Source organism: Amblyomma maculatum, chromosome 8 (genome assembly GCF_055883805.1).
Source record: "Amblyomma maculatum isolate TAMU_Amacu chromosome 8, ASM5588380v1, whole genome shotgun sequence".
Classification (NCBI taxonomy): Eukaryota; Metazoa; Arthropoda; class Arachnida; order Ixodida; family Ixodidae; genus Amblyomma; species Amblyomma maculatum.
This window is the reverse complement of record NC_139351.1, coordinates 99,328,082-99,348,073: the sequence shown is the minus strand read 5'-3', so window position 1 is coordinate 99,348,073 and position 19,992 is coordinate 99,328,082. Positions and strand designations below refer to the sequence as shown.

General features: G+C 43.3%; 2 protein-coding genes across 2 annotated transcripts in view; one reads left to right on the top strand and one right to left on the bottom strand.

Moving 5' to 3' along the window:
- The first annotated feature begins 6,626 nt into the window (after nucleotides 1-6,626).
- LOC146181958 (mpv17-like protein 2) lies at nucleotides 6,627-19,124 on the top strand. Its single transcript, XM_084576948.1, has 5 exons — nucleotides 6,627-6,967; nucleotides 7,323-7,558; nucleotides 10,992-11,120; nucleotides 13,370-13,411; nucleotides 19,026-19,124. The coding sequence occupies exons 1-5, from the start codon at nucleotides 6,799-6,801 to the stop codon at nucleotides 19,038-19,040; spliced, it is 591 nt and encodes a 196-aa protein (XP_084433074.1). The 5' UTR covers nucleotides 6,627-6,798; the 3' UTR covers nucleotides 19,041-19,124.
- The window catches only part of LOC146181957 (uncharacterized), a 43,099-nt gene continuing 37,078 nt past the window's right edge, over nucleotides 13,972-19,992 (bottom strand). The window contains exons 5-7 of the mRNA XM_084576950.1: nucleotides 18,003-18,260; nucleotides 16,073-16,314; nucleotides 13,972-14,416 (exon numbers count right to left, since the gene is read on the bottom strand). Of these exons, the coding sequence (XP_084433076.1) occupies nucleotides 16,093-16,314; nucleotides 18,003-18,260 (480 nt within the window). The 3' untranslated portion in view covers nucleotides 13,972-14,416; nucleotides 16,073-16,092. The remainder of the gene's footprint in view (nucleotides 14,417-16,072; nucleotides 16,315-18,002; nucleotides 18,261-19,992) is intronic.

The window sequence follows — 19,992 nt, the reverse complement described above, 5'->3', positions numbered from 1 at the left end:
ACTTCACACAATGCCGCAGGTACAAGCATGCATTTGGTCGATTGGGTAAGCCTTTCTTAAAGCTCGTTTTAAATGACATGGTCTCATTGGTGGATAAGTTCTAAAGTCTGTTTAAGCGATAGGCCAAAAACTGCTTCTAAGCGGCTGCCCTGAGAGTGTCATCATATCCAGCGCTATTGGCACTAAAGGAATCCTGCTCCCAGATCCTTGCAAGTTTCAAATGGCCATTTTGATGTTAAATGAATGTTCTTGCGATGTACAACAGCAAACAGGTCTCGCATGGACACAGAAGTGCTGCATGGGAGATCAGTAATGTGCACGACTAAATGTTTGCAGTATACAAGGAAAAAAGGCTTGATTAATAGACTGCTTTTCTTTGCCACCTACCATTTCCATGCCGTTTTTGACAATAGACGTAGTGTAAAGGGAGTTCTCGTCCTACACGAAAACAAACCCCAATACTAAACTGTCATGTGCTGTAAAAAAAAGTTGCACATCAAAAAACTTAAATCCTTGAAGATTTTGCTGGATTTTAGACTTAAAAATGATTGCTCAACTTTTGCTCTCTAAATTTTAAGAAAAATAGAATCTTGCAATGAAGGGCCCTGACTATGTACTCGAGCTGACCAATAAACACTAGCACCATTATAATCGTCATTTTCAATTTAAACATTACAGTTAGAGTGAACTGGAAGTGGGTGTAGTGAAAAAGTTAACTGCAGTGTAAAACTATAAATGTTGAATGCCAACAGGCTCAGCACTAGCATGTAGTTAATAGCGCTGGTTTGCTATTCCCAAGCAGTACGAGGAATAACACAGATTTCTCAAATTTATCGTCAGCCGGACTATACCCACTACAGGACAAAACCCTCTCCCACATCCCTCCAATTAACTCGGTCCTATGCTAGCTGCATCACTTGACCCCTGCAAACTTTTAACCTCATCCGCCCACCTGATTTTCTGCCGCCCCCTGCTATGATTTTCTTCCCTTGGAGTCCAATTTGTTACCCTTAATGACCATTGGTTATCCTCTCTTCACATTACATGGCCTGCCCATGCCCATTCCTTATGGATTACACTGGAATGTTATTGCGTCAAGGTATTTCTCTTACCCACTCTGCGCGCTTCCTGTCTCTTAGCTGCTTAAAGGCCAAATAAAAAAATTATGTTGCCAAACTTTTTTATTACGTCACATGCTTCAGTAATGTGCTTGAAACACAAAAAATTCACAAAGAATTTACGGCAGATATATTTTATTAGTCATTACCTGTCCCCTTTTGTAATACTCCATACCTAACGCCTTTGAGGAGCACTCAAAAATAAAAAAATAAATTTTTGAAAGCCCAGATAGTACGAGGTGGCTTAGAATTGCCATGCAAAAGATGCACCATTGCTTCTAAATGCATTCAAACTAGATGAGACCACTATCCGTGTGGTAGCGTTCGAAACATGGCACTACGCAGAGGGGCACTATGCAGAGGGCCTTCTCGCACCACCTGCACCAGACCCTTGTTTCCTTGCGAATGTTTTTCCCATTTCAGTCTTGCTTCAAGTAGCACACTACACAGCGACGTGTCGGTTCTTTCTTCTTTCCTGTTGGCGGGATGTGCGATGGAAAGTGGCGCTCACCGAACCGTTTCAAATCCAGGGGACATCCTGGATGATGCCATGCTTGTTAGAAAGCGCGGGAAACGGGATGGTGGCATTCTGCCATCTAGTATTCAAAATCGCATTCAAGAAACACGCATATGATGGGACCCATGCTGCCATCTATGTTTTATGCAGTAAGGTACCGTTTGATGAGCTGGGCTCGCCAAAAGCCCCTTGAAACATTGCAGAAAATCCATGACTACCTTAGCTCGTCATAAGCAAAAAAGTGCCGATTGCTTGTGACGAGCTGAGCTCGTCCTCAGGGGTTAACATGAGTACTGTAAGTGAGTACCGACAAGATATTGCTGTTGTATACTTTCCTCTTGAGCGATACTGGTAAGCTAGTAGTCATGATCTGAGAGTACTTGCTAAATGCGCTCCATCCCAATCTTATCCTCCTAGTTATTTCCCTTTCATGGTCTAGATCTGCGATTACTACCAGTCCTTAGTAGACAAATTCGTCTACCACTTCCAGTGCATTGTACCTATCGTAAACTGCTGTTCCTTTCCGAGGCTGTTGAACATCGCCTTAGTCTTCTGCATATTAATTTTTAGGCCTATCGTTCTACTTTTACTGTCCAGGCCATCAATCATCCTTTACAATTCTTCCCCTAAGTTAGCAAGGCAATGTCATCAGCGAGTCTGATTACTGAGCTAGCCTTCATCAACCCTTATTCCTAATTGCTCCCATTCCAAGTCTCTGAATTCTTTCCCTATGCCTCTAAACAAGCAGTCAATACTACTGGGGAGATCGTGTCTCCTTACCTCGCACCTTCCTTTATGGAGAACTATGGTTGCTGTGGAACCGCTATAGATATCTTCCAGTACTTTCATACATGGCTCATCTATACCTTAATGTCGCAATGACTGCAGAGGTTTCGACTGAGTCAAATGCTTTTTCGTAATCAATGTATACTATGTATAGAGGCTGGTTGTATTTCGAGCATTTTTCTATCGCATGGTTGATAGTATGGATATGATCGATAATAGAGTAACCTTCCTGAAAACCTGCTTGATTCCTCGGTTGATAGAAGTCAATTCTGTTAACGACTACGTTAGTCAATCAGTTCAGTTCAGTCGTGTCCGACTCTTCTAGACCCTATGGACCATATCACGCCACACTTTCCGGTCTGTCACTATCTTCCTAACATCACATAACTTCATCTGCAGCGCCTCGAGGATGCCATGATAACCATCACGTTCCCTGCCTACCCCTTCTCCGGTAACCCTCAACCTCTCCCAACATCAAAGTTTTCTCCAGCGACTCCTCGCATCTCATTAGATGACCAAAGTAGCTAAGCTTTAACTTTAGAGTTTGACCCTCCACTAAGCAGTCAGGGTTTATGGACAACCTTAGGTTAGTCAATACCTTGTATGTAATGGATAGTAAACTGATTGGTCTAATTTCTCAAGTCCTTAGCGTCCCCTTTCTTATGGATTAAGATGATGTCCATATTCTTTCAAGATTCCGGTACCATTGATGTCATGAGGCATTGCGTATACAGGGTGGGCAGTTTTTCTAGCACAGTATTCCCCCCATCTTTCAACAAATCGTTGTTACCTGAACCTCCTTAGCTGTTTTCCTTCTTTTCATAGCTTTTAAAGCTTTCTTATGCTTGTTCTTTGTTACTAGCAGAATGTCTGACTGCTCCTCACTTCTGTCATTCTCACTGTTGTCCTGACTACTTTAGCTACCCAGTACTGTATAGGTCAGCATAAAACTCCTAGGCTACTTCGACTATCTTACCCATATTAGTAATCCATATTATCCTATCCTTTAGTGCTTGCATTTGATTTTAGCCTATGCCTAATTTCCTCTTCACCACTTTAATGCTATACTAAGATTTTCTCCATACTATACATTCTTATGCTGGATACTTTGCACCTATTAATTAGCTTTGATAGCTTTGCCAGTTCTATACGGTCTACTAGGTTGGAGGCTTTCATACTATGGCACTTCTTAAATCTTTCGCCTGCTTAGATAGCTTACTGTTATCCTCTCCGAGTATCCTACCACCTACATCTACTGGACACTCAGTAATGATATCTCTGAAATTATTGTTCGTTGCTTCTACACTAAGGGCACCAAGCTTCCTTGGTTTAAAGCTGAATATTGGTTATGTAGCAAGATCCGAAATTATTCGACTATCCCTCTCACCACTAATTCGTTCATGGAGTTTTTCGTTATTAATCTTTCGTTCCCTCTTCAAATCTAGGCTACTATCCTGTGGTTACTGCATCACACCTTTCCAATTGCCTTTGCATCCTGCACAATGCCATAGTTAGAACACGAATTCAATTTAATTTTTTCTCCCAATTGGTGCATCTCTATGTACACTTTCAGTCCTTCCATTTACTGATTGCTGAAGAAAGTGTTCACGATTCATAAGTTATTGCATTCAGCAAACTCAAGTAATAACTTCCCTCTGCTATTCCTAAAGCAAATGCTATTTTCACTTACTGCCTGGTCTCCAGGTTGCTTTTTGCTACCTTGGCATTGAAGTTGCCCATCAGTGCAGTATACTGCGTTATTTCCCCGTTTCTTATTCTGCATCTTCGTATAAGCTTTTGACTGCCTGGTTATCATAACTACATGTAGGTGGGTAGGCTTGTACAACCTTCAGCTTGTACTGCTTATTAAGCTTAATTACAATGCCTGCCACCCTCTCATCAATGCTCTAGAACTCATCTATGCTTCCAGCTGTGTGCTTATCGACAAGGAACACTACTAGTACTCGCCTGTCCGGTATGCCTTGATCACACAGTACATACCCGCCCTTCAGTACAGTGTATGCCTCATTTGGCCTCCTAACCTAAGATCACCCCCGCGCGTGTGCGGAATAGATCTCGGAGGCCATGCCTCACTAAGCCCTATGATTTCCCATTTCATGTCCGCTAGTGCCTCGAACAGCACTACTAAACTATCCTCACTAGCTAGAGTTCTAGCGTTAAACGTTACCAGGGTCAGCTTCTAATGGCGGTCTGTCCAGAGTCAGAGATTCTTAGCACCCTCTGCTGCGTCACAGGTCTGAACGCCACCGTGGTCATTTGCTCTGCAGCCGTCGGGGACTGAAGGTCATGGATTTATTAGAGTATTCATAAGGAGGTAGGGGCCAATTACTACACCAGGACAGCCAAATCCTGTTCTGGTGAGAAAGTGTATTTCCAGTGTGGTTCACCGGGATTATGTTGCACACCAGGCCTGTTTATGCAGTGCAACCAACGTTGAATTTTTTTTTTTATCCGGTGGAGGATTGCGTGCACTGGGATTTGAACCATGTTCCTCTTGCACACGAAGTGAATGTTCTGCCTCTATGGTATCGCTGCCTTATTTTTTTTTTCTGGTCACTGCATTTCTTCTCTCTGGGAAGTTCACTGAATGCAATGATGCTGTCAAAAGAAGCCAAACATATTGTTGTTAACCTTTGCACATTAGATGGCTATTGCCCCAGACTGCGACTTACCTGGCCGTTTGCAAGCTGTGAACAAGCAAACGACCTCGATGATTCATTCGAAGATTCATAGCAAAGCATCGTCTACTCAAGATTTGCACAACAGTTCCCCTGTCTCCCTGTCTGCAAACTACTCTTCCACTTATTCCACTACTGCTACTTCTAGTTTATGCATTGATAGTTTGTTGAAGTTTACGTTTATATATATGTAGTGTGGGGTACCAATGCAAAGCCCGTTCACGAAACTTTTCTTTCTCTTCTTTTAGTCGAAGTCATGACTACCCTATTTTCACTTTTGTTATCTGCTTTTGTGGCCGAATAGATATAAGCCTCTGTTTTTTCAATGGTGTTAGAATTTTTTTTCTGATCCTTTTCCTAACATCTTGGCTGTGTGCTTTTTCTCTCAGGTGACCACTTTGGCCGACCACCTTCCAAGCCCAGCAATCCTCTGCCTGCAGCAAATCAACATGCAGCTCTCAACCTAGGTAGAAGCACTTGGCATTGAAAATTTTTCAGTTTCTCGAATCCAACCCGAACTGAGATGTAGGATACAAGTAGTGAATTGATTCGTGATATGGTACTGGCAGGTGCTCTCAGCTGTTATTACTCGTGGTATACCATATATGTGGCACTGCCAATGCTCTATACATTTTCAGATGTAACAATCAGAAAGCCTGCATGCTGCATTGCAGAGTATTGTGAGTGTAACTGTTCTACTTTGATGTCACAGACCTTTAAGGAGAACCTAGTTTGGCATTCTTTATTGTGCGACCAAGGCTTTTGCAGAGTTTTGTAGTGCAATAACTTAAGCATTTAATAACACCATAAGCATAACTGCTTTGTGCAGTTTCATAGTGCTAATTGTTTTTGTTTGTTTGTTTGTTTTTTCAGATTATGAGCGTGCATGTTGGAGAAGGGACTTCAAACCATTTCCTTGACCATCAGCACTATATGCATATCATAATGATACATCACATGTAATCACAAAATCATATGAGTGCGACTGTACGTTGAAGAAATGGATCTTTGAATTACCTTTATCACCCGAGGAAAAGCATTGAATTCTGTTCACCTAATATAAAATTAAGTTATATTAATTAGTTGAAGAGCTCAACAGCCTGTGCCTTACACATCCGGCTGGCGGGCGGGCGGGCAGGCGGGTGAGTGAGTGAGTGCATTGTGTGTGCGTACGTCTTACGCCTGCTTGAGAAATAAGATCTGTGTGTGTGTGTGAAATAGTTTGCTACAAACTGTCAAAATGGCGTGGATGGCACAAATAAAATGTTTGTCGTCAGTGAACCGGGAAATATTTGTTTTATTTAAAACATCTGCAGCCCGTTTGGAACCAGCATGCCTAATGTTTACTAAAGCAAGGAAAATTACAACTGGGCAGCTACATTTTCGTTTCACGACCCCTTTAAATTCGTCGCGCCACAGTTCGCACATGCGCACAGAAAAGTGGCGACGAACGTCGGCGGCCGGTACTGCGGCGACACCTCGATGTGCGGCCAGCCGAGACGATCGCTGATAACACGTTGCGCCGGTAGAGGCATAGAGGGTGCTAGCTGGTCGTGTTTAGTGCGTTTAGTTGCGGGAGTTTTATCGTGTGTCGCGTGAATCTGAGTGACTGAGTCGTGTCTTGCTTTAGCCAACCGAGATAAACATCTCATGCCTTTTCTAAACGCTGCAAAACAACATGCCCACTTTCTCTAAGCTGAAGTCGGCAGTAGCCTCCTTATTTACCAAGCACTTATTTGCTACTAATGTTGCCCTTGGCACAGGTTTTATGATGATCGGCGACACCATGCAACAAAGCTACGAAATATATGCTGAAAAACAGACGGCATTCGACACAAAAAGATCTAGTAAGTTGCTGTTAATCGCGCTACTCCAAGCACTAACACCAACGAACTGTAACAAAAGTGCTCGGAACCTCGCTAGTACTGTGTGTCTCTTTGCAAGTGACTATATTAATTTTCTTTAGCCCCCATCGGGGCTGACGTGGATATGTTTTTAAGGAATTTACAGTCCTTCAATGCTTTAACCGTCGCTTACTTTGTGTTTGAACAGGATCCTCACAACGGCATGAGCACGCGCTCTTTCGCTTGCGGGCATTCACTTGTTAGGTTGTTTTAACTGTAAACTCATCGGGATCGATTAGCAGCTGAACTGCAGTAGTGCTTATTCAAGACTGTGATGCGCGCCCGTTTGTATTCACAGAAAATATGTTGATCGTGGGCGGCACGTTCGGTGTCTGTGGTCACAAATGGTATTCATTCCTGGACCGCAAGTTTCCTGGGAACAGTTTCGCAATGGTGGGTCGCAAACTACTATGCGAATTCGCAATCTGTCCGCCACTTGCCTTCATCCTCTTTGTCGGTGTTGGAGCACTGAACAGCAAGCCTTTTCAACAGAGCGTCACCGAGTTCAAGAGAAACATCGTTCTTTTCTGTGTCGTAAGTGAATTTTTGTGTCTAATTTGAAGTTGGCTGCCTAGCTGTTGCTTTTTTTGCGAGTCGCGAAGAGCGTGCGACCGGCCGTCGCATGCGACCAGGGAGCCGCTCAGCTCGACACTTGCAAATGCGGTGAACAGTCAAGATAGACAAGTTCGGAAAGCGCGGGTCGTTTTCCAGTCTTGTCTGTCTTGACTGCTCACCGTTCACTTCAGCTGAGCCGCTGACTGGTTCGGTTCGCGACCAGCAGCATCGCCAAACAAATTGCAAGGCGTGACATCTTTGTAGACAGTATGCCCCCATTCTGCAGTGAAATATTATTTCAAGCATGAAGCTAAGTGTACGAATATTCTGCTTTATTGAAGGCAGTGCTTGACATCTTGGTATGACACTGACTATAGACAAGCAAAATAGGACTTCTGATAATGGAGTCCAGTTTAAACAATCTAGAAAAACGAGTTCACAGATGCCATATACGGCTCGTTACTTGACTTCTTCACTAATATGTTGATGGCTGCTACTGTGTTCAACACTAGGCTGTAAGAAGCACTTGTCCATAAGTGAATGAAGCTGATGTTACAAGGTTCTCGTACGTTCTCCACATAGTCAAACCAGCTGATTAAAGTGTTGCGACTGTATTCGGTCCTCTCTTTTTTTATCGTACAAAGGTCATATGTTAGTTACTAGGAACCCCGTCCTTGTGCGCAGTGTTCTGTGTGTGCTGTCTGCTGGACACATTTCCAGCAGTGGCAGTTTCTCACTGTATGGTTCGAACAAACTTCATTGCCAACTCAGCCCTAGTCTCTACCTTTTACAGTGATGGGCCTTCTCTGAGGTGACTCTCTGTGTCATAACTTTTATTGCCAGAATTATGGCTACTACATTCACCCCCGTTCACCTTGTGGCCAGTGACAGCATCATTTATGTGGGCATGCTCTAAAATGGCTAGTGTATGGCTATTGGCTGGCTAACGGCTAGTCTCAGAGATGTGCCTGATGCGCCTTCTGTTAACCCCATAGTCCAGATGGGCACCCCACAGTCCAGATGTGCCTGGGAGTGCGTGCACTTTTATTGGTGGTGGGGGGGGGGTTGTCACAGATCAGTGCATTTTATGTCACTTCTTTCTTGCAGGGAAGAGAGGTGGGAGGTGCATGTTTTTTCACAGCTTTGTGGGCAGAAATAATGGCGTATTCATAGCATCTAAGCAAAAGTGTGCATTTTAAGAGTACAGCCCTTTAAAAGGTATTTTGTGCTGATTTGGCACGGGCTGGTTTCCTGTAAGCTGTGTTTTTTGGAGATTGATATCCATTTTGTTTTGGGAAAGGAAAGAAAACGATTTAATGCAACCGAGCCCTTTTTTTAATTCATGTGGAGTGTGCCACCTTTGGTAATTTATCCACTTATACCGGCCAAAGCACACTGATCTATAGTCTGCGAGTTCTATATGCTGTGGAACAAAGCTTGGGACATGCCGCGGTGCCTTGAAATGTTCTAGGCATGTTACTTATGTGAGCATGATTGTTAATGTGGAGTGTGTATACATACCGGGGGTTTCAGTGAACACTGCGGAAAACAGGCTGGTAAAGCACTAAGGAGCAAGGACAAGAGGAGACAACACGCAAGACAGGAAGGGTGCTGTCCTGCCTTATCTTTTCCTCGTGCCCTCATTTCTTAGCACAGTGTTAATCTGCAGAAGAAAAACAAACCAGCTAGCCCAGACCGGAATCCTGTAATTCCTTAATACAGAGAGCACGAAGTACAAACATCCTTTTCAAAAAGCAAACTGTCAGCCATTGTGGATGTCATTTACTTATAAAGATTACACTATACAGGGAACTAGTTTATCAGAATGAAGTAATTAACTTATTTATTGAATAGATAGTCTAGCAGTTGATGCCAGTGGCAAGTTGGAAGCCAGGCGAACACAATATCGCATCAGTTTTTGGAACGAAGAAGCTCTTCCAAAATGGACAAACCAGGTATGCAAGAAGCTTGGTGCACTTGCTGTGTGTACTGGTGACATGTTGCAGTTCCTATGGTTTCCATTTCAAACTGTCTCCACACGCTCATTGTTTTCTTCGCCTCTTGGTGCAAGAAAAACGGTAGTCATTGCTTTTCAAATGATGGGGCCTTAGTCTTCTTTGCAACACGCCAGCTATAAAGTTGCCTTTTGATCGAGCTTCCTATGCATCTGACGCACTCAGTTTTGATTTCCAGGGGAAAAGTCACCTCTTGCTGCAGAGCTTTAGAGGTTTCAAGAGCTTGTGCAGCACCCTCCTGTCCATGGCTTCAGACTCCCCATTGCCGTTATAAGGACAAACACTACAAATTAAAACAAGGTTATTAATGAATTTTAGTCAAATAGCTCAACAGTTTGGCTAATATTTATAGTAACTGATGTCTACACAGTCTGGCAGTTCGTTCTTGAAAAGTGTTTCTATTTCGAACCTATTTTCAGGAATTTCTTAATGTGTTCGGTGAAAAATGCACAGCAGCATATGCCACTCTCTTAGCTCTGCAGTGCTCTGCCTCCATGCTGTAACAGGCATGACGCTGAAGCTTGTTCTGTTCATTTTGGCTTCTTTTATTTGTGTAGCAAAGACCCATAAAGTTCTGTTTCACTTGTTTATGTATCTTGTGCAGTGAGCTATATAAAAAGCTACCAGGCCAATTGTGCCTATTTCAAAGCTTTCATTTGTTTATAAAATGCAGAATTCCTGAAATTATTGTTACTGGACTGCTGCACACTGCAGTTTATATCACATCATTTTTCCCTTGTTTTTACCCACCACTTGCAGTGTTGTCTAAACTATAATGACCGAGTCAAACTACACAAATGACTTAAAACACTGTAACACAGAACATACTCTTTAGGGATTCTGAATTAAATCTCACAGATAGACTTGCATGGAAGAAGTAGTTGCTGTAAATGGGGTGAACATAACTGACCCAGGGTGGCTGATTGGAGGTCAAAGAGAGACAGGCTGATGATGTTGTTTTGATAATGGATGCCACGGGCACAGTCTGAAAAGTGTCTAAATTTCACTTTTTAGAAGTAAAATAGATGGAATTATCTTCACTATCTTTCTAAGTTGGACGGTTCTAAAGAATTACTGCATTCCTGGCTGCGTAGTTCCACAGTATTTCTCTTTCAAGCTGCAAGCATAACTGTCGGCTTGGTCTGTGTGTACTCTGGCCTCTTTGGGCACATTTGTCATGGATGACCTTCGCATGAAGCATGATATGACTATCTCAGCCTGTGGGCACCACAGACCACATCTGAAGCTGCGAATATGGTACACCATGGGGTTAGTGAATGCGCAAGCTTCCTGGGATTATGTACCCCTTTATGCTATATTGGGAACCTCTTTTTGGTATTGTTTAAAAAGCAAATTTGTGCTTCTCAACTGAAGTGTGCCTTGCACTTTTTTTGCAGGCAGACTGGGGGTGCTTTGTCCCCGCACAAGCTCTCAACTTTATGTTCCTGCCACCACGCTTTCGATTTCTCTACGTCTGTGGCCTTACTGTGGTCTACGATATTTTCCTCTCATTCATCCTTCATCGGGTATGTGCACAGTTGTTTAAAGGATGTCTTCTTTCTTTTTCTTTCCTGGCACAATTAGAATAGCACCAATAGATTAAAGGGAAAGTAGCAGTAGGAATTGCTGGTGAAGAATGTGTTATCTGTTTGTGGTTGGGATTAACCGAAATAATTAGATTTACTTCATCAAGTCCATTCCATCACACATGCAACGATGTCACTTGTGCCCCTCTTGCTTTGCTGAATAATTTAGCCCTTCCGGTGTTTATATGCACATACTGAGAAAAGAGTTACTATCTCATAATGTTAAATTTAGCTCTAATGAACAGGGATGTCCGTCACCCTTCTGTGAACTGCTTTTGCACTGTTGATGGTGAAGCCACAAGCTCATTCTTTGACTTATCATTTGTGTGTCGACTTTCCAAGCCTCATGGCAAGCTTATCCATTCAGCTTCTATTCTGCTTGCTTGCTTGTGCATCATTGCTTTGTGGAGTACCACGATTTCTTGGCAGTGTCATTTGGTTGTGGAGTGTGGACGTAGTGTCAGGCATGGTCTGTGCTTGTGTGACTGATTTTATGTTGGAGATAATTGTATCGCTATACTGAATCTGCTGCATTACAGACCACGGTGAGGCTGTGGTTTCAGAGCTGTACTTGAAGCATCTATATTACATCTCATAAGATGTTTGCAGCACTGGGGAAGGTAAGGGCACACTGAGCCAATTAGAACTACAATCAGAATACATAATTGTGTTACTACACATCTGTCGCTCCCGTGAATTTGACAGGTGGCTCCATCTATTTGGGAAAAGGCATACTAGTATTAACCTTGTTTATTTTTGTAGCAGGTGGCACTTGGTGTTCTCCTCTTTGTTTGCTTTTGACTGGGCAAAAACCAATTAGAAAAGGACTGACCCAACTTTAGCTTTCATTTTGTTACCACCAGTTCTTATCAGTTCTTTTGTTGTCATGCAGAGTTGTTTTCAATGTTTCTGCCACGTGTATTACAAATATTGTAAGTACTCTCAGTGAACAGCTTCATCTGTACGTATTCATCATCATCGGTCATCTCATGAAGAAGACAAAGAGTGGATGAAGTGTGCTTGTTGATAGCTACTGCTTCCTCTTGTCTCATAATATTTACTTTGTGAGGACTGCCAGGGCAGCCATGTCGATGGAGGCGAAACACAAAACAAGCCCAACACAAACAAACAACAAACAAGTCAAAACACAAGCAGTCAGACTAATCCGGCACAGCACAATGTGCATTGCTTTGATCATCATTGCATTTTGAGGGTGTTTCTTGCACTGGAAGTCATGCTCCTTTAGCATCCTTTGTATCAGCGCTGTTGACACGGTAGTATGGCGTCCTCTTTGAAACGTTGCACCACCTCAGTGCTACTTGGTGTTCCCCTCTCTGGAATTTGTGCACCACCCTTTGCAAAGCGCTCAGGTAAAAATCATCCAGCTTCTTCGTCCAGTCACAGCCTTTTCCACAAGATTGCTTCTTCAGTGACAATGCACTGCCTGCATTCTTTGCCTGTGTTTTCCACAGGTAAATTGTTTGCTCACTCACCTGCGTGAGTTTTGCAGTCCTTTTGATGAATGAGCTCAAACTTGAACTGCCCCTGCACTCTAGGCGAAGTGCTTCTAGAAGATCTAAAGCTATCTGCTTTGCCATCCTGAGGTAACCGTGCACATTTGATGGATGGCACAAAGATGACCGGGTGACCCTATGTTGCCGAGAGATTGCGCATCACCACTTTACGGCGGCCTCTGCAGCGCTGTGTCCGTGTGTGTTTTGTCTGTTAATTTCATAGTTTAATGAAGTGCTCTCTGTACTTTAATAACAAGTCTAAACTGTGTTTTAAATTTCTGTGTTGATAGTTTGAAAAATAGTCCTTGACTGCTAAAATATTAGGTCTAATTGCTGTGCTCTTGCAGCCCTGACTGGATGAGAGAGCTCTACCTTGCAAAGTGCTGCAAATAGCTTGTGAGAAGATTGTAGTACTTTCAGTTTTTAAAGTAAAACAGCATCCCGATAAGCCCAGCAACTGTATCTGCTTCACAATATTGTGTACTTAGCAGCAAGCAGCATTTTTAGAGCGCCGCTCCTAAGGGCTCATTTGGCAATCAAGCCGCATTGCCATTGGCGCTGGTGAGTTCTAATTTTCATGTAGTTGTGCAAGCTCTAACTGGCTTGTCTGTAATCTCGCACTAAGGCAATTTGTATCAAACCTAATTTTCCTGTTTGCTGATCTTCCTTTTCCAGGACTCTCATGATGAAGACAAAGCAAAAAATTTACAATGGAGTGTAAGTCTAGCTGTCGCTCAATTCCTTCCTGCCTGTCGTTATTAGCAATGCCTGTGTTGTAGCCGTGTAAGTCACGACAAAACTCGGTATTGTGACAACACAACTTTTATTGCAAAACACACTATCGTTTTCTCTCGGAATGTACAGTTCCAGTAGTCATGTTCCTATTATTTTCCACCTGTTTATGATGACGAGGGTATATGTAGTATTGTTCCCGCAAGCATTTGCAATCACATAAAACTTTGCTTGGCTTGGCACACAAAGCAGCCAGAGAAAACCCTAACATTGCCCTTTTTTACATCCAGAGAGTATTTTAGTGTATCATAGGCTCCTACACTACTGTTGGCAGTATAAGTACTCAGTTTGTGACCTGTTACTTTTGGCCATGTTTTTGCTCGGTTCAGTGTAGTTCCAGCTATGAGAAGTTTGTTGACCCTGAATTCCTTTGTAAGCTATTTCTGTCAAACGTTAACTACAGCCACTCTTTATGCCCCAGCAAGCTCTCACTTACCACCTCACTCGCATATGCTTTCCTTCTTGCAAACGAAAGCAGTGGGAAACGAAGGGCATATTGTGCAGTGCTGCTCACGCACTTGTGAAAGATTAGTTATGCAAGTATGCAGCCATCCGAGGCGGTCGATTTGTGGACTGGGGAAAGCAGGCTACAAATGCAAGAGACAGAAATGCTATAATCAAGTCGGGAGTCTGGACACGGTCTCCACTTGAGCTGGCGGCTCCTCTGGGCTGAGAGTATAGTTCCCTCATGCTGCAGAAAAAAAATGGAGCCTCTGCCCATTGCCTTTGCACCAAAATGCATGGCAGAGACCTGCTGTTTGAGATATGCAGAGAGTCTTCGTTGCTAGCACTGGAATCTCTACATGGTACAATGTTGGCCATCATGCCAGTGGAGTGCTTCCCCTTGCCAGTGCCACAAAGGAAGCTGTGGAAAGAGCTTTGTGATGAATTGATGAAGGGTTTGATGCCACTTCCGTTCAGGTTGCATTGCTGCAAGAAGAAGAAGAAAAAAAAGACCGTTTTTCTTTTCGCTACTTGCTGCCCAACAGTGCACACTGTTTAGATTTAGAAATCAAAAAGTTGACACTGACCGGAACCCTGCAGTCTTTCTTAAGATATTACTAGAAAGATATTTTATTGACTGCTTATTGAGGCTGCTTTCTTGCATGTTTGTTGTCAGTACAGCCCACCATTATAAAGTGCATTCTGCTACTGTTATGTCTACTGCTTGCAAAATTTACTTGCAGCTGAAAGCAGAAGAGCAGTATTTTACAGAATTTTACTTGAATGAAAACTTGCAAACTCCATGCTTATGAATGTTCATTAATGCTTACTGTTTGTGCATGGCTGCAACATTGTTAAAGCGTGTTCATATTAGGATTCATTTCACCAGAGATGCTCTTGCACCATAGTCTACTCAAATCCTTGCGAGTTTCAATATTTTCCTTATGCACATTAAGCCACGCACAAATTTGGCTTCATTTTTCTACTGGTTTGGCTGTGAGAAAAGGCAATTAAGCAATCTCTCATATCTGCTGCAAATATTTACACCTCAAAAATCATAGTAGTGATCAAAGTTTTTGTAATATAGTAAGTGCAGCGCCATCTTTTTGCTTGTAAGTGCAGTGAATAAAGAAATTGGAACTGAAGCATGATACTTTTCCTTTTGAAGCATTAGTAGCATTGGCTTGAAGCATGAAGCATTGGCTCGAGTAACATTAGTGGGAAATTAGTTTTTTTTTTTTTTCAATGCTCTGCCCGTAAGGTAAATGTAAAACTAGGCTGCATTGTTCATATTCCATGACCTTTTTTGGAAACAGAGTTAATTTTTTTATGGCGGAATGTTGGTATCTGTGCACTGTTATTTTTTTTTTTGTTTTGACCTCTACATATTTTTTAAAATGTTGGCCAAGATCCTGTCACATTAAGATAGCATATGGTTCAGCATAAAACTATTACTGTCAAAATGCAGGGTTCTAAACCACCCTAATTAAGGTGTGCTAAGCTATTCACTGCCATACAGTGCAAAGTAATATTTATATTAATATGGGTGTAACAGAGTTGTGATTACAGTAACACAGCACAGTTATGTGCCCCTGCTACTTCTAACACTGATCCCTTTCCTTAAAATCTGTAATAATGCATTTTGGTGCAACACTACAGCTATCCAGCTTCCTCTAGCTGCTTCAGGTACTGTGGGGGACCAGGTGACCAATGCATGGATATCCAGGCCACTTTGTATTAGAGAGTTTTAGTATTGCACCCGTGATGAATAATGCATCTGTACATGCGTGCTCAGACATGCTCAAGCGCAGTTGATGTGCACCTACCTCCGCGCGTGCTCAGTTTGTTAGGTTCCCGCGATAGCGGATCAATATACGGAATTGTACTACGCTGATATTCTTATGATCTAACTGTCCTGCTAGTTGCTTGTGCATTCTAACTGTCCAATTATGTATACGCAGCATCTGCAATGCTTGTTTTACGACATCGTAGCAGCCGCCATACTAGTGCTCTAGGTCAGCTTTGAAAGTCTGCCTGCTTACTACCACCTGCTTCGACATGCACTGTGGAAGCTATGCATTGTCATGGCAACTTTGACGTCACATGCAAGTGACAGAGAGCATTGCCTTGTGCCGCACTCACACTGTGCGCTGTCTCTCCGCTCAGTAGTCGTCGTCATACTTGACCGAGCTCTGATGCGACTGTGGTGAATTGGAGGTAGCCCCTTGGCGGTAAAGGTAGGCGGGGTTTGCGTCGTTCGCTGGTGCCTTTGCCGGAGCTGGGATTATGTAGGTGCGCGTTGGGGGAAAGCCGAAGCCTCCACCGCCGCCGGATCCCCGGCTTGGCTGGGCTCCGCCGAACTGCGCGGGTGCCACTGTAGGCTGCTGCAGTTGAGGTTGAGAGAGAGAAAAAAAAAAGTGAGTTGGAAGAAATTTTGCAGTTGCTTGCCACCGCAGATGATGGTAATGGAGATATTTGTTGGTATGAACTGGGACCTGGTGTGACTAAAAGGTATCAACAAGTCGGCCAAGTACAGTGAGACAAATCTGAGAATTTAAAAGAACACATTCCTCGAAAACTTAATTTTCTAAATATAAAAGCTAGGTGAATGAGAATCGTTTCGCTTATAGAGCTTGCTTCATACTAAATCAGTTAATTCTAAGATGGCTCAGTGCTTTCCTGTCCTAAATACCATACATAAGAGAAAAGCAGTGCATGCTTGTGTAGCTGCTGGACAGGGCAGTGTGCTTGACAGACCAGAGAGAAAAAGTTTTCTTTTTTTTGTCACTAACACTCCACTGACTACAATAACTGCAAATTAGTAATAACAATCCTTCAGCGTACAGCATTTTTAGAATTTTATTTCTAGTGTATTGTTTTCATTAGCTGGTTTCTGAACGTTTAAAGCCTCTTGAGCTTTAAGAATATTCATGATTGCATTAAAACTTTAACTTGCTGCATTCTATCCACATTGAAAAATATGCTGCCAAATTAGAGAAAAACATGATTGAAAGGCATAAAAAGACCACTGAGCACCTAAAATAACAAGTTGCCAAAAACGCGAATGAAATTTATAAAATGAGCGAGTGAAAGGGCTAGCTTTCGGCAGTGAAAATATTGTTATTTCTGGAGCGTGCAGCAGCAAAGTGGGCCTTGTGCAGAAAAAGCATAGGCCTAGCTGCAGCCTTGCACAAGCCTGATTGCGAGCGACTCCACGATTATAAGCATCACGTGCCTGAAAATGAGTCGGACCTGTACTTCTCAAACCTGCTGCGAGTGCATTGGCAGTTTTCTTTGTATAATAATTTTCTGGTAACTTTTGGTTCTGATCATTATGAATGATCAGCATTGCTAAAATATCCAAATTACTAAAACTAAATATTTTAAAAGAAAGTTGTCATTTTTTGACACATGGCGCTGGCTGCAGCTGCTGGTACTTGGTATTTTGCAACTAACAGCAAAGTGAAGCTCAGTATCTTACAACTAGCAGCGAAGTGAAGCTCTCCCACGTGCGCAATGCAGAAATCACGAATTTCGCAGCATCTTACCAAGTTGCTGATTATGTTAATTTCAACTAATTATTGAACTCGGCGAAACGAAAAACAATGTATAGTCAGATAAAGGGAGGGGCTAAATGAGAGGAGGAGGGTACTTCATCTGGAGGAATGCTTTTGCAGACCTGTATGCCGTTTTTTCTCCCACCAGTTCATTTCTTTGGCATGTACAGCAGTTGTTGTGGCTGTAGGAAGAAGGAAAAGAAAATGCACGGGCCTGCTACTGGCTCTGTAGCTGAGCCACCTCCGCTGCATCGTGCGGACAGAAGGGAAAACAGAGAAGAAAAGAAAAAGAAGAGGGAGAGAAAGACGCGCGTGCCGCAACAACAGCCGTCGTCCACCACCGAAGCAGTGGCGGGTGCAATGACGGCCTACAAACAGATAATTGGGCTAGCCCCCGCCGCAAGTGACGCTGACCTACTGTCCCAGCCCCGTAGGGCCAGGAACTGCCACCCTTCACCCTGTCTAGCAGACATGATTGATGAAAGCCCCCTTGGACAAAAAAGAGGGGTGCCTACTTGGGAGGTGTACTGCGGTGGCGTCTGGGGCTGGAACTGAGCGGGGGGCCCACGGGGTGCGGCCTGTCCCCTGAAGGGCGGCTGCCTAGCGGGAGGTCCCTGCTGGGGCTGGGGCTCGTACTGGGCCTGTTGCTGAGGGGGAGCCTGGGGGCGCGGGTTGCTCCCGGGAACTGTGAAAGGATCGCCCAGAACGTAGCCATCTGGGTAGTAACGCTGGGCGTACAGCACCGTGTTGTTAGGGCCACGGGTCTCCAGCTCCTGTTGAGAGAGAGAGAGGTGGTGGAAGCGGCTCATTTCAGAGATGCAGGGTCTTGAATGCTGCATAGCTTTACTTCCGCAATCAAAGCGCCATTAGATGCCCCGATAACCATAACTGCCGCGGTGCACAAGCAGTGAGTGAGGGTAGTTGGAAGAGGCCATGGTCCTGTGGCAGACGAAACTTGGTTGGTAATGGTGTGTAGTGGTGGCGATGATCGGTTTTCCTAGTAGTGAGCCTGACGTCCCAGATATAGCAGCAATGAGGTGAAATATAGAACACGCACACGAGGTACTCGCACATTCATGGGAATTCGTATTGCATTATAATGAGGCCTGTCTCTCAGAGAATTATGAGCAATGCATGCAATGGTGACAATTCCCCTAGTTCTAAGCAAACAGTGGGATCTTTAATGCACGTTACACTGTTCAGTCTTTCTATGCTGACTTCGTGCGAATGGAATGTGTATGTGGAACATGTTGCTTCCTTTTTTTTTTAGGGAGGTGGGGGGATCGTGGATGAATGCATTAACTTAGATCTTTATCTTGGGCTTACTTGTACAGTACTTGCAGTACAGTACAGTACTTGCGATTACAGATTAACTTCACATGGAAGGATATAGAAAAACGACCATCTGATAAAAGCGGAGATGCGGATGGACGCCCACGTCCTGTCACCAGTAGCGATGTTTGCTTTCTAATATTGTGGAGTTCAATCTTGGCAGAAATGTTTAGTGGCTTACTTTTTTTTTCGTTTTTTTTTTCTAGGGCTTGGACAACTAGGATGCCATCTGAGTACCAGTATAGCAACAATAATGTGTATATATACATCTAGGAGTGGCATATAAATTTCTACGTTAATAATTGTTTTCTGATCAGTGTTGTATTTTGTTTCTTCATTTGTATCACTCATGGCTGTTAATGTCGCCTAGTAGTGGACTCTGGTTTGAAATTAGAAGGAGCAGGTCACGGGGGAGTATAACTCGGCGTGTTGTCTTTCGTGGATTCGGGAATAACACGTGAGAAAAGGGAGAGCGTGACATGAAAGAGTGCTGTTGTCTCTTTTCATGATAGACTAGAGAAAACTTAAATTCGAATGCGCTTGATTCGAAGTTCCGGTTTATTCAAGCATGCTGTTTGGCTCCATCAAGTATCAATAAAAATGCTTCACTTGCTTTAAGCTTCGCATTTTTTTAAATAAATGCTGTACGGTCGCTTTCAAGCCATGGTTGTTGTGAGTTGGCTGTATTTTCATGGCCGATTTTAAAAGTTTGTTAATATAATTATAAGTTGTTTATAATATAATGTTAATATAATACAAGTTTTAATATATAGCTGATATATGAGCTATATATTAGCAGCATCATTATTTCCTGTCTGGTTAAATCGGCTTTTGTTGCAAGCCGGACACTCTCGATGTTAACGAAAAAAGCGCTTTCGAAATGGACAAGAGTTTTCCAGCTATTGCGGGGAAAAAGGTCATAAAATTGTGAGGTTTTGGGTCTGATTTGGTAGAGTATCCTCCTCGCATTCGGGAGGTACGGGGTTCGATCCCCAGTGCCGCCGGGTACCCACCGGTTTCCAATGGGTACAAGATTTCCCCCGGCCTGGTGTTCGGCTCTTCTGGGGTGAAATGACTGGAAAAAGGGGCCATGAACCAAAATATTGGTTCATGGCCCCTAATTTCGAATCGGCTGGCTTTTAGGGTCGTGCTGTCCGCACCAAACAAGTTAAA

Bases quoted from the DNA above. Each gene is read 5' to 3' on its own strand.
- LOC146181958 (XM_084576948.1), top strand. From the start codon at position 6,799: ATGCCCACTTTCTCTAAGCTGAAGTCGGCAGTAGCCTCCTTATTTACC. The intron at 7,559-10,991 runs GTAAGTGAATTT...CTTTTTTTGCAG, and splicing joins ACATCGTTCTTTTCTGTGTC to GCAGACTGGGGGTGCTTTGT. The intron at 11,121-13,369 runs GTATGTGCACAG...TTCCTTTTCCAG, and splicing joins TCTCATTCATCCTTCATCGG to GACTCTCATGATGAAGACAA.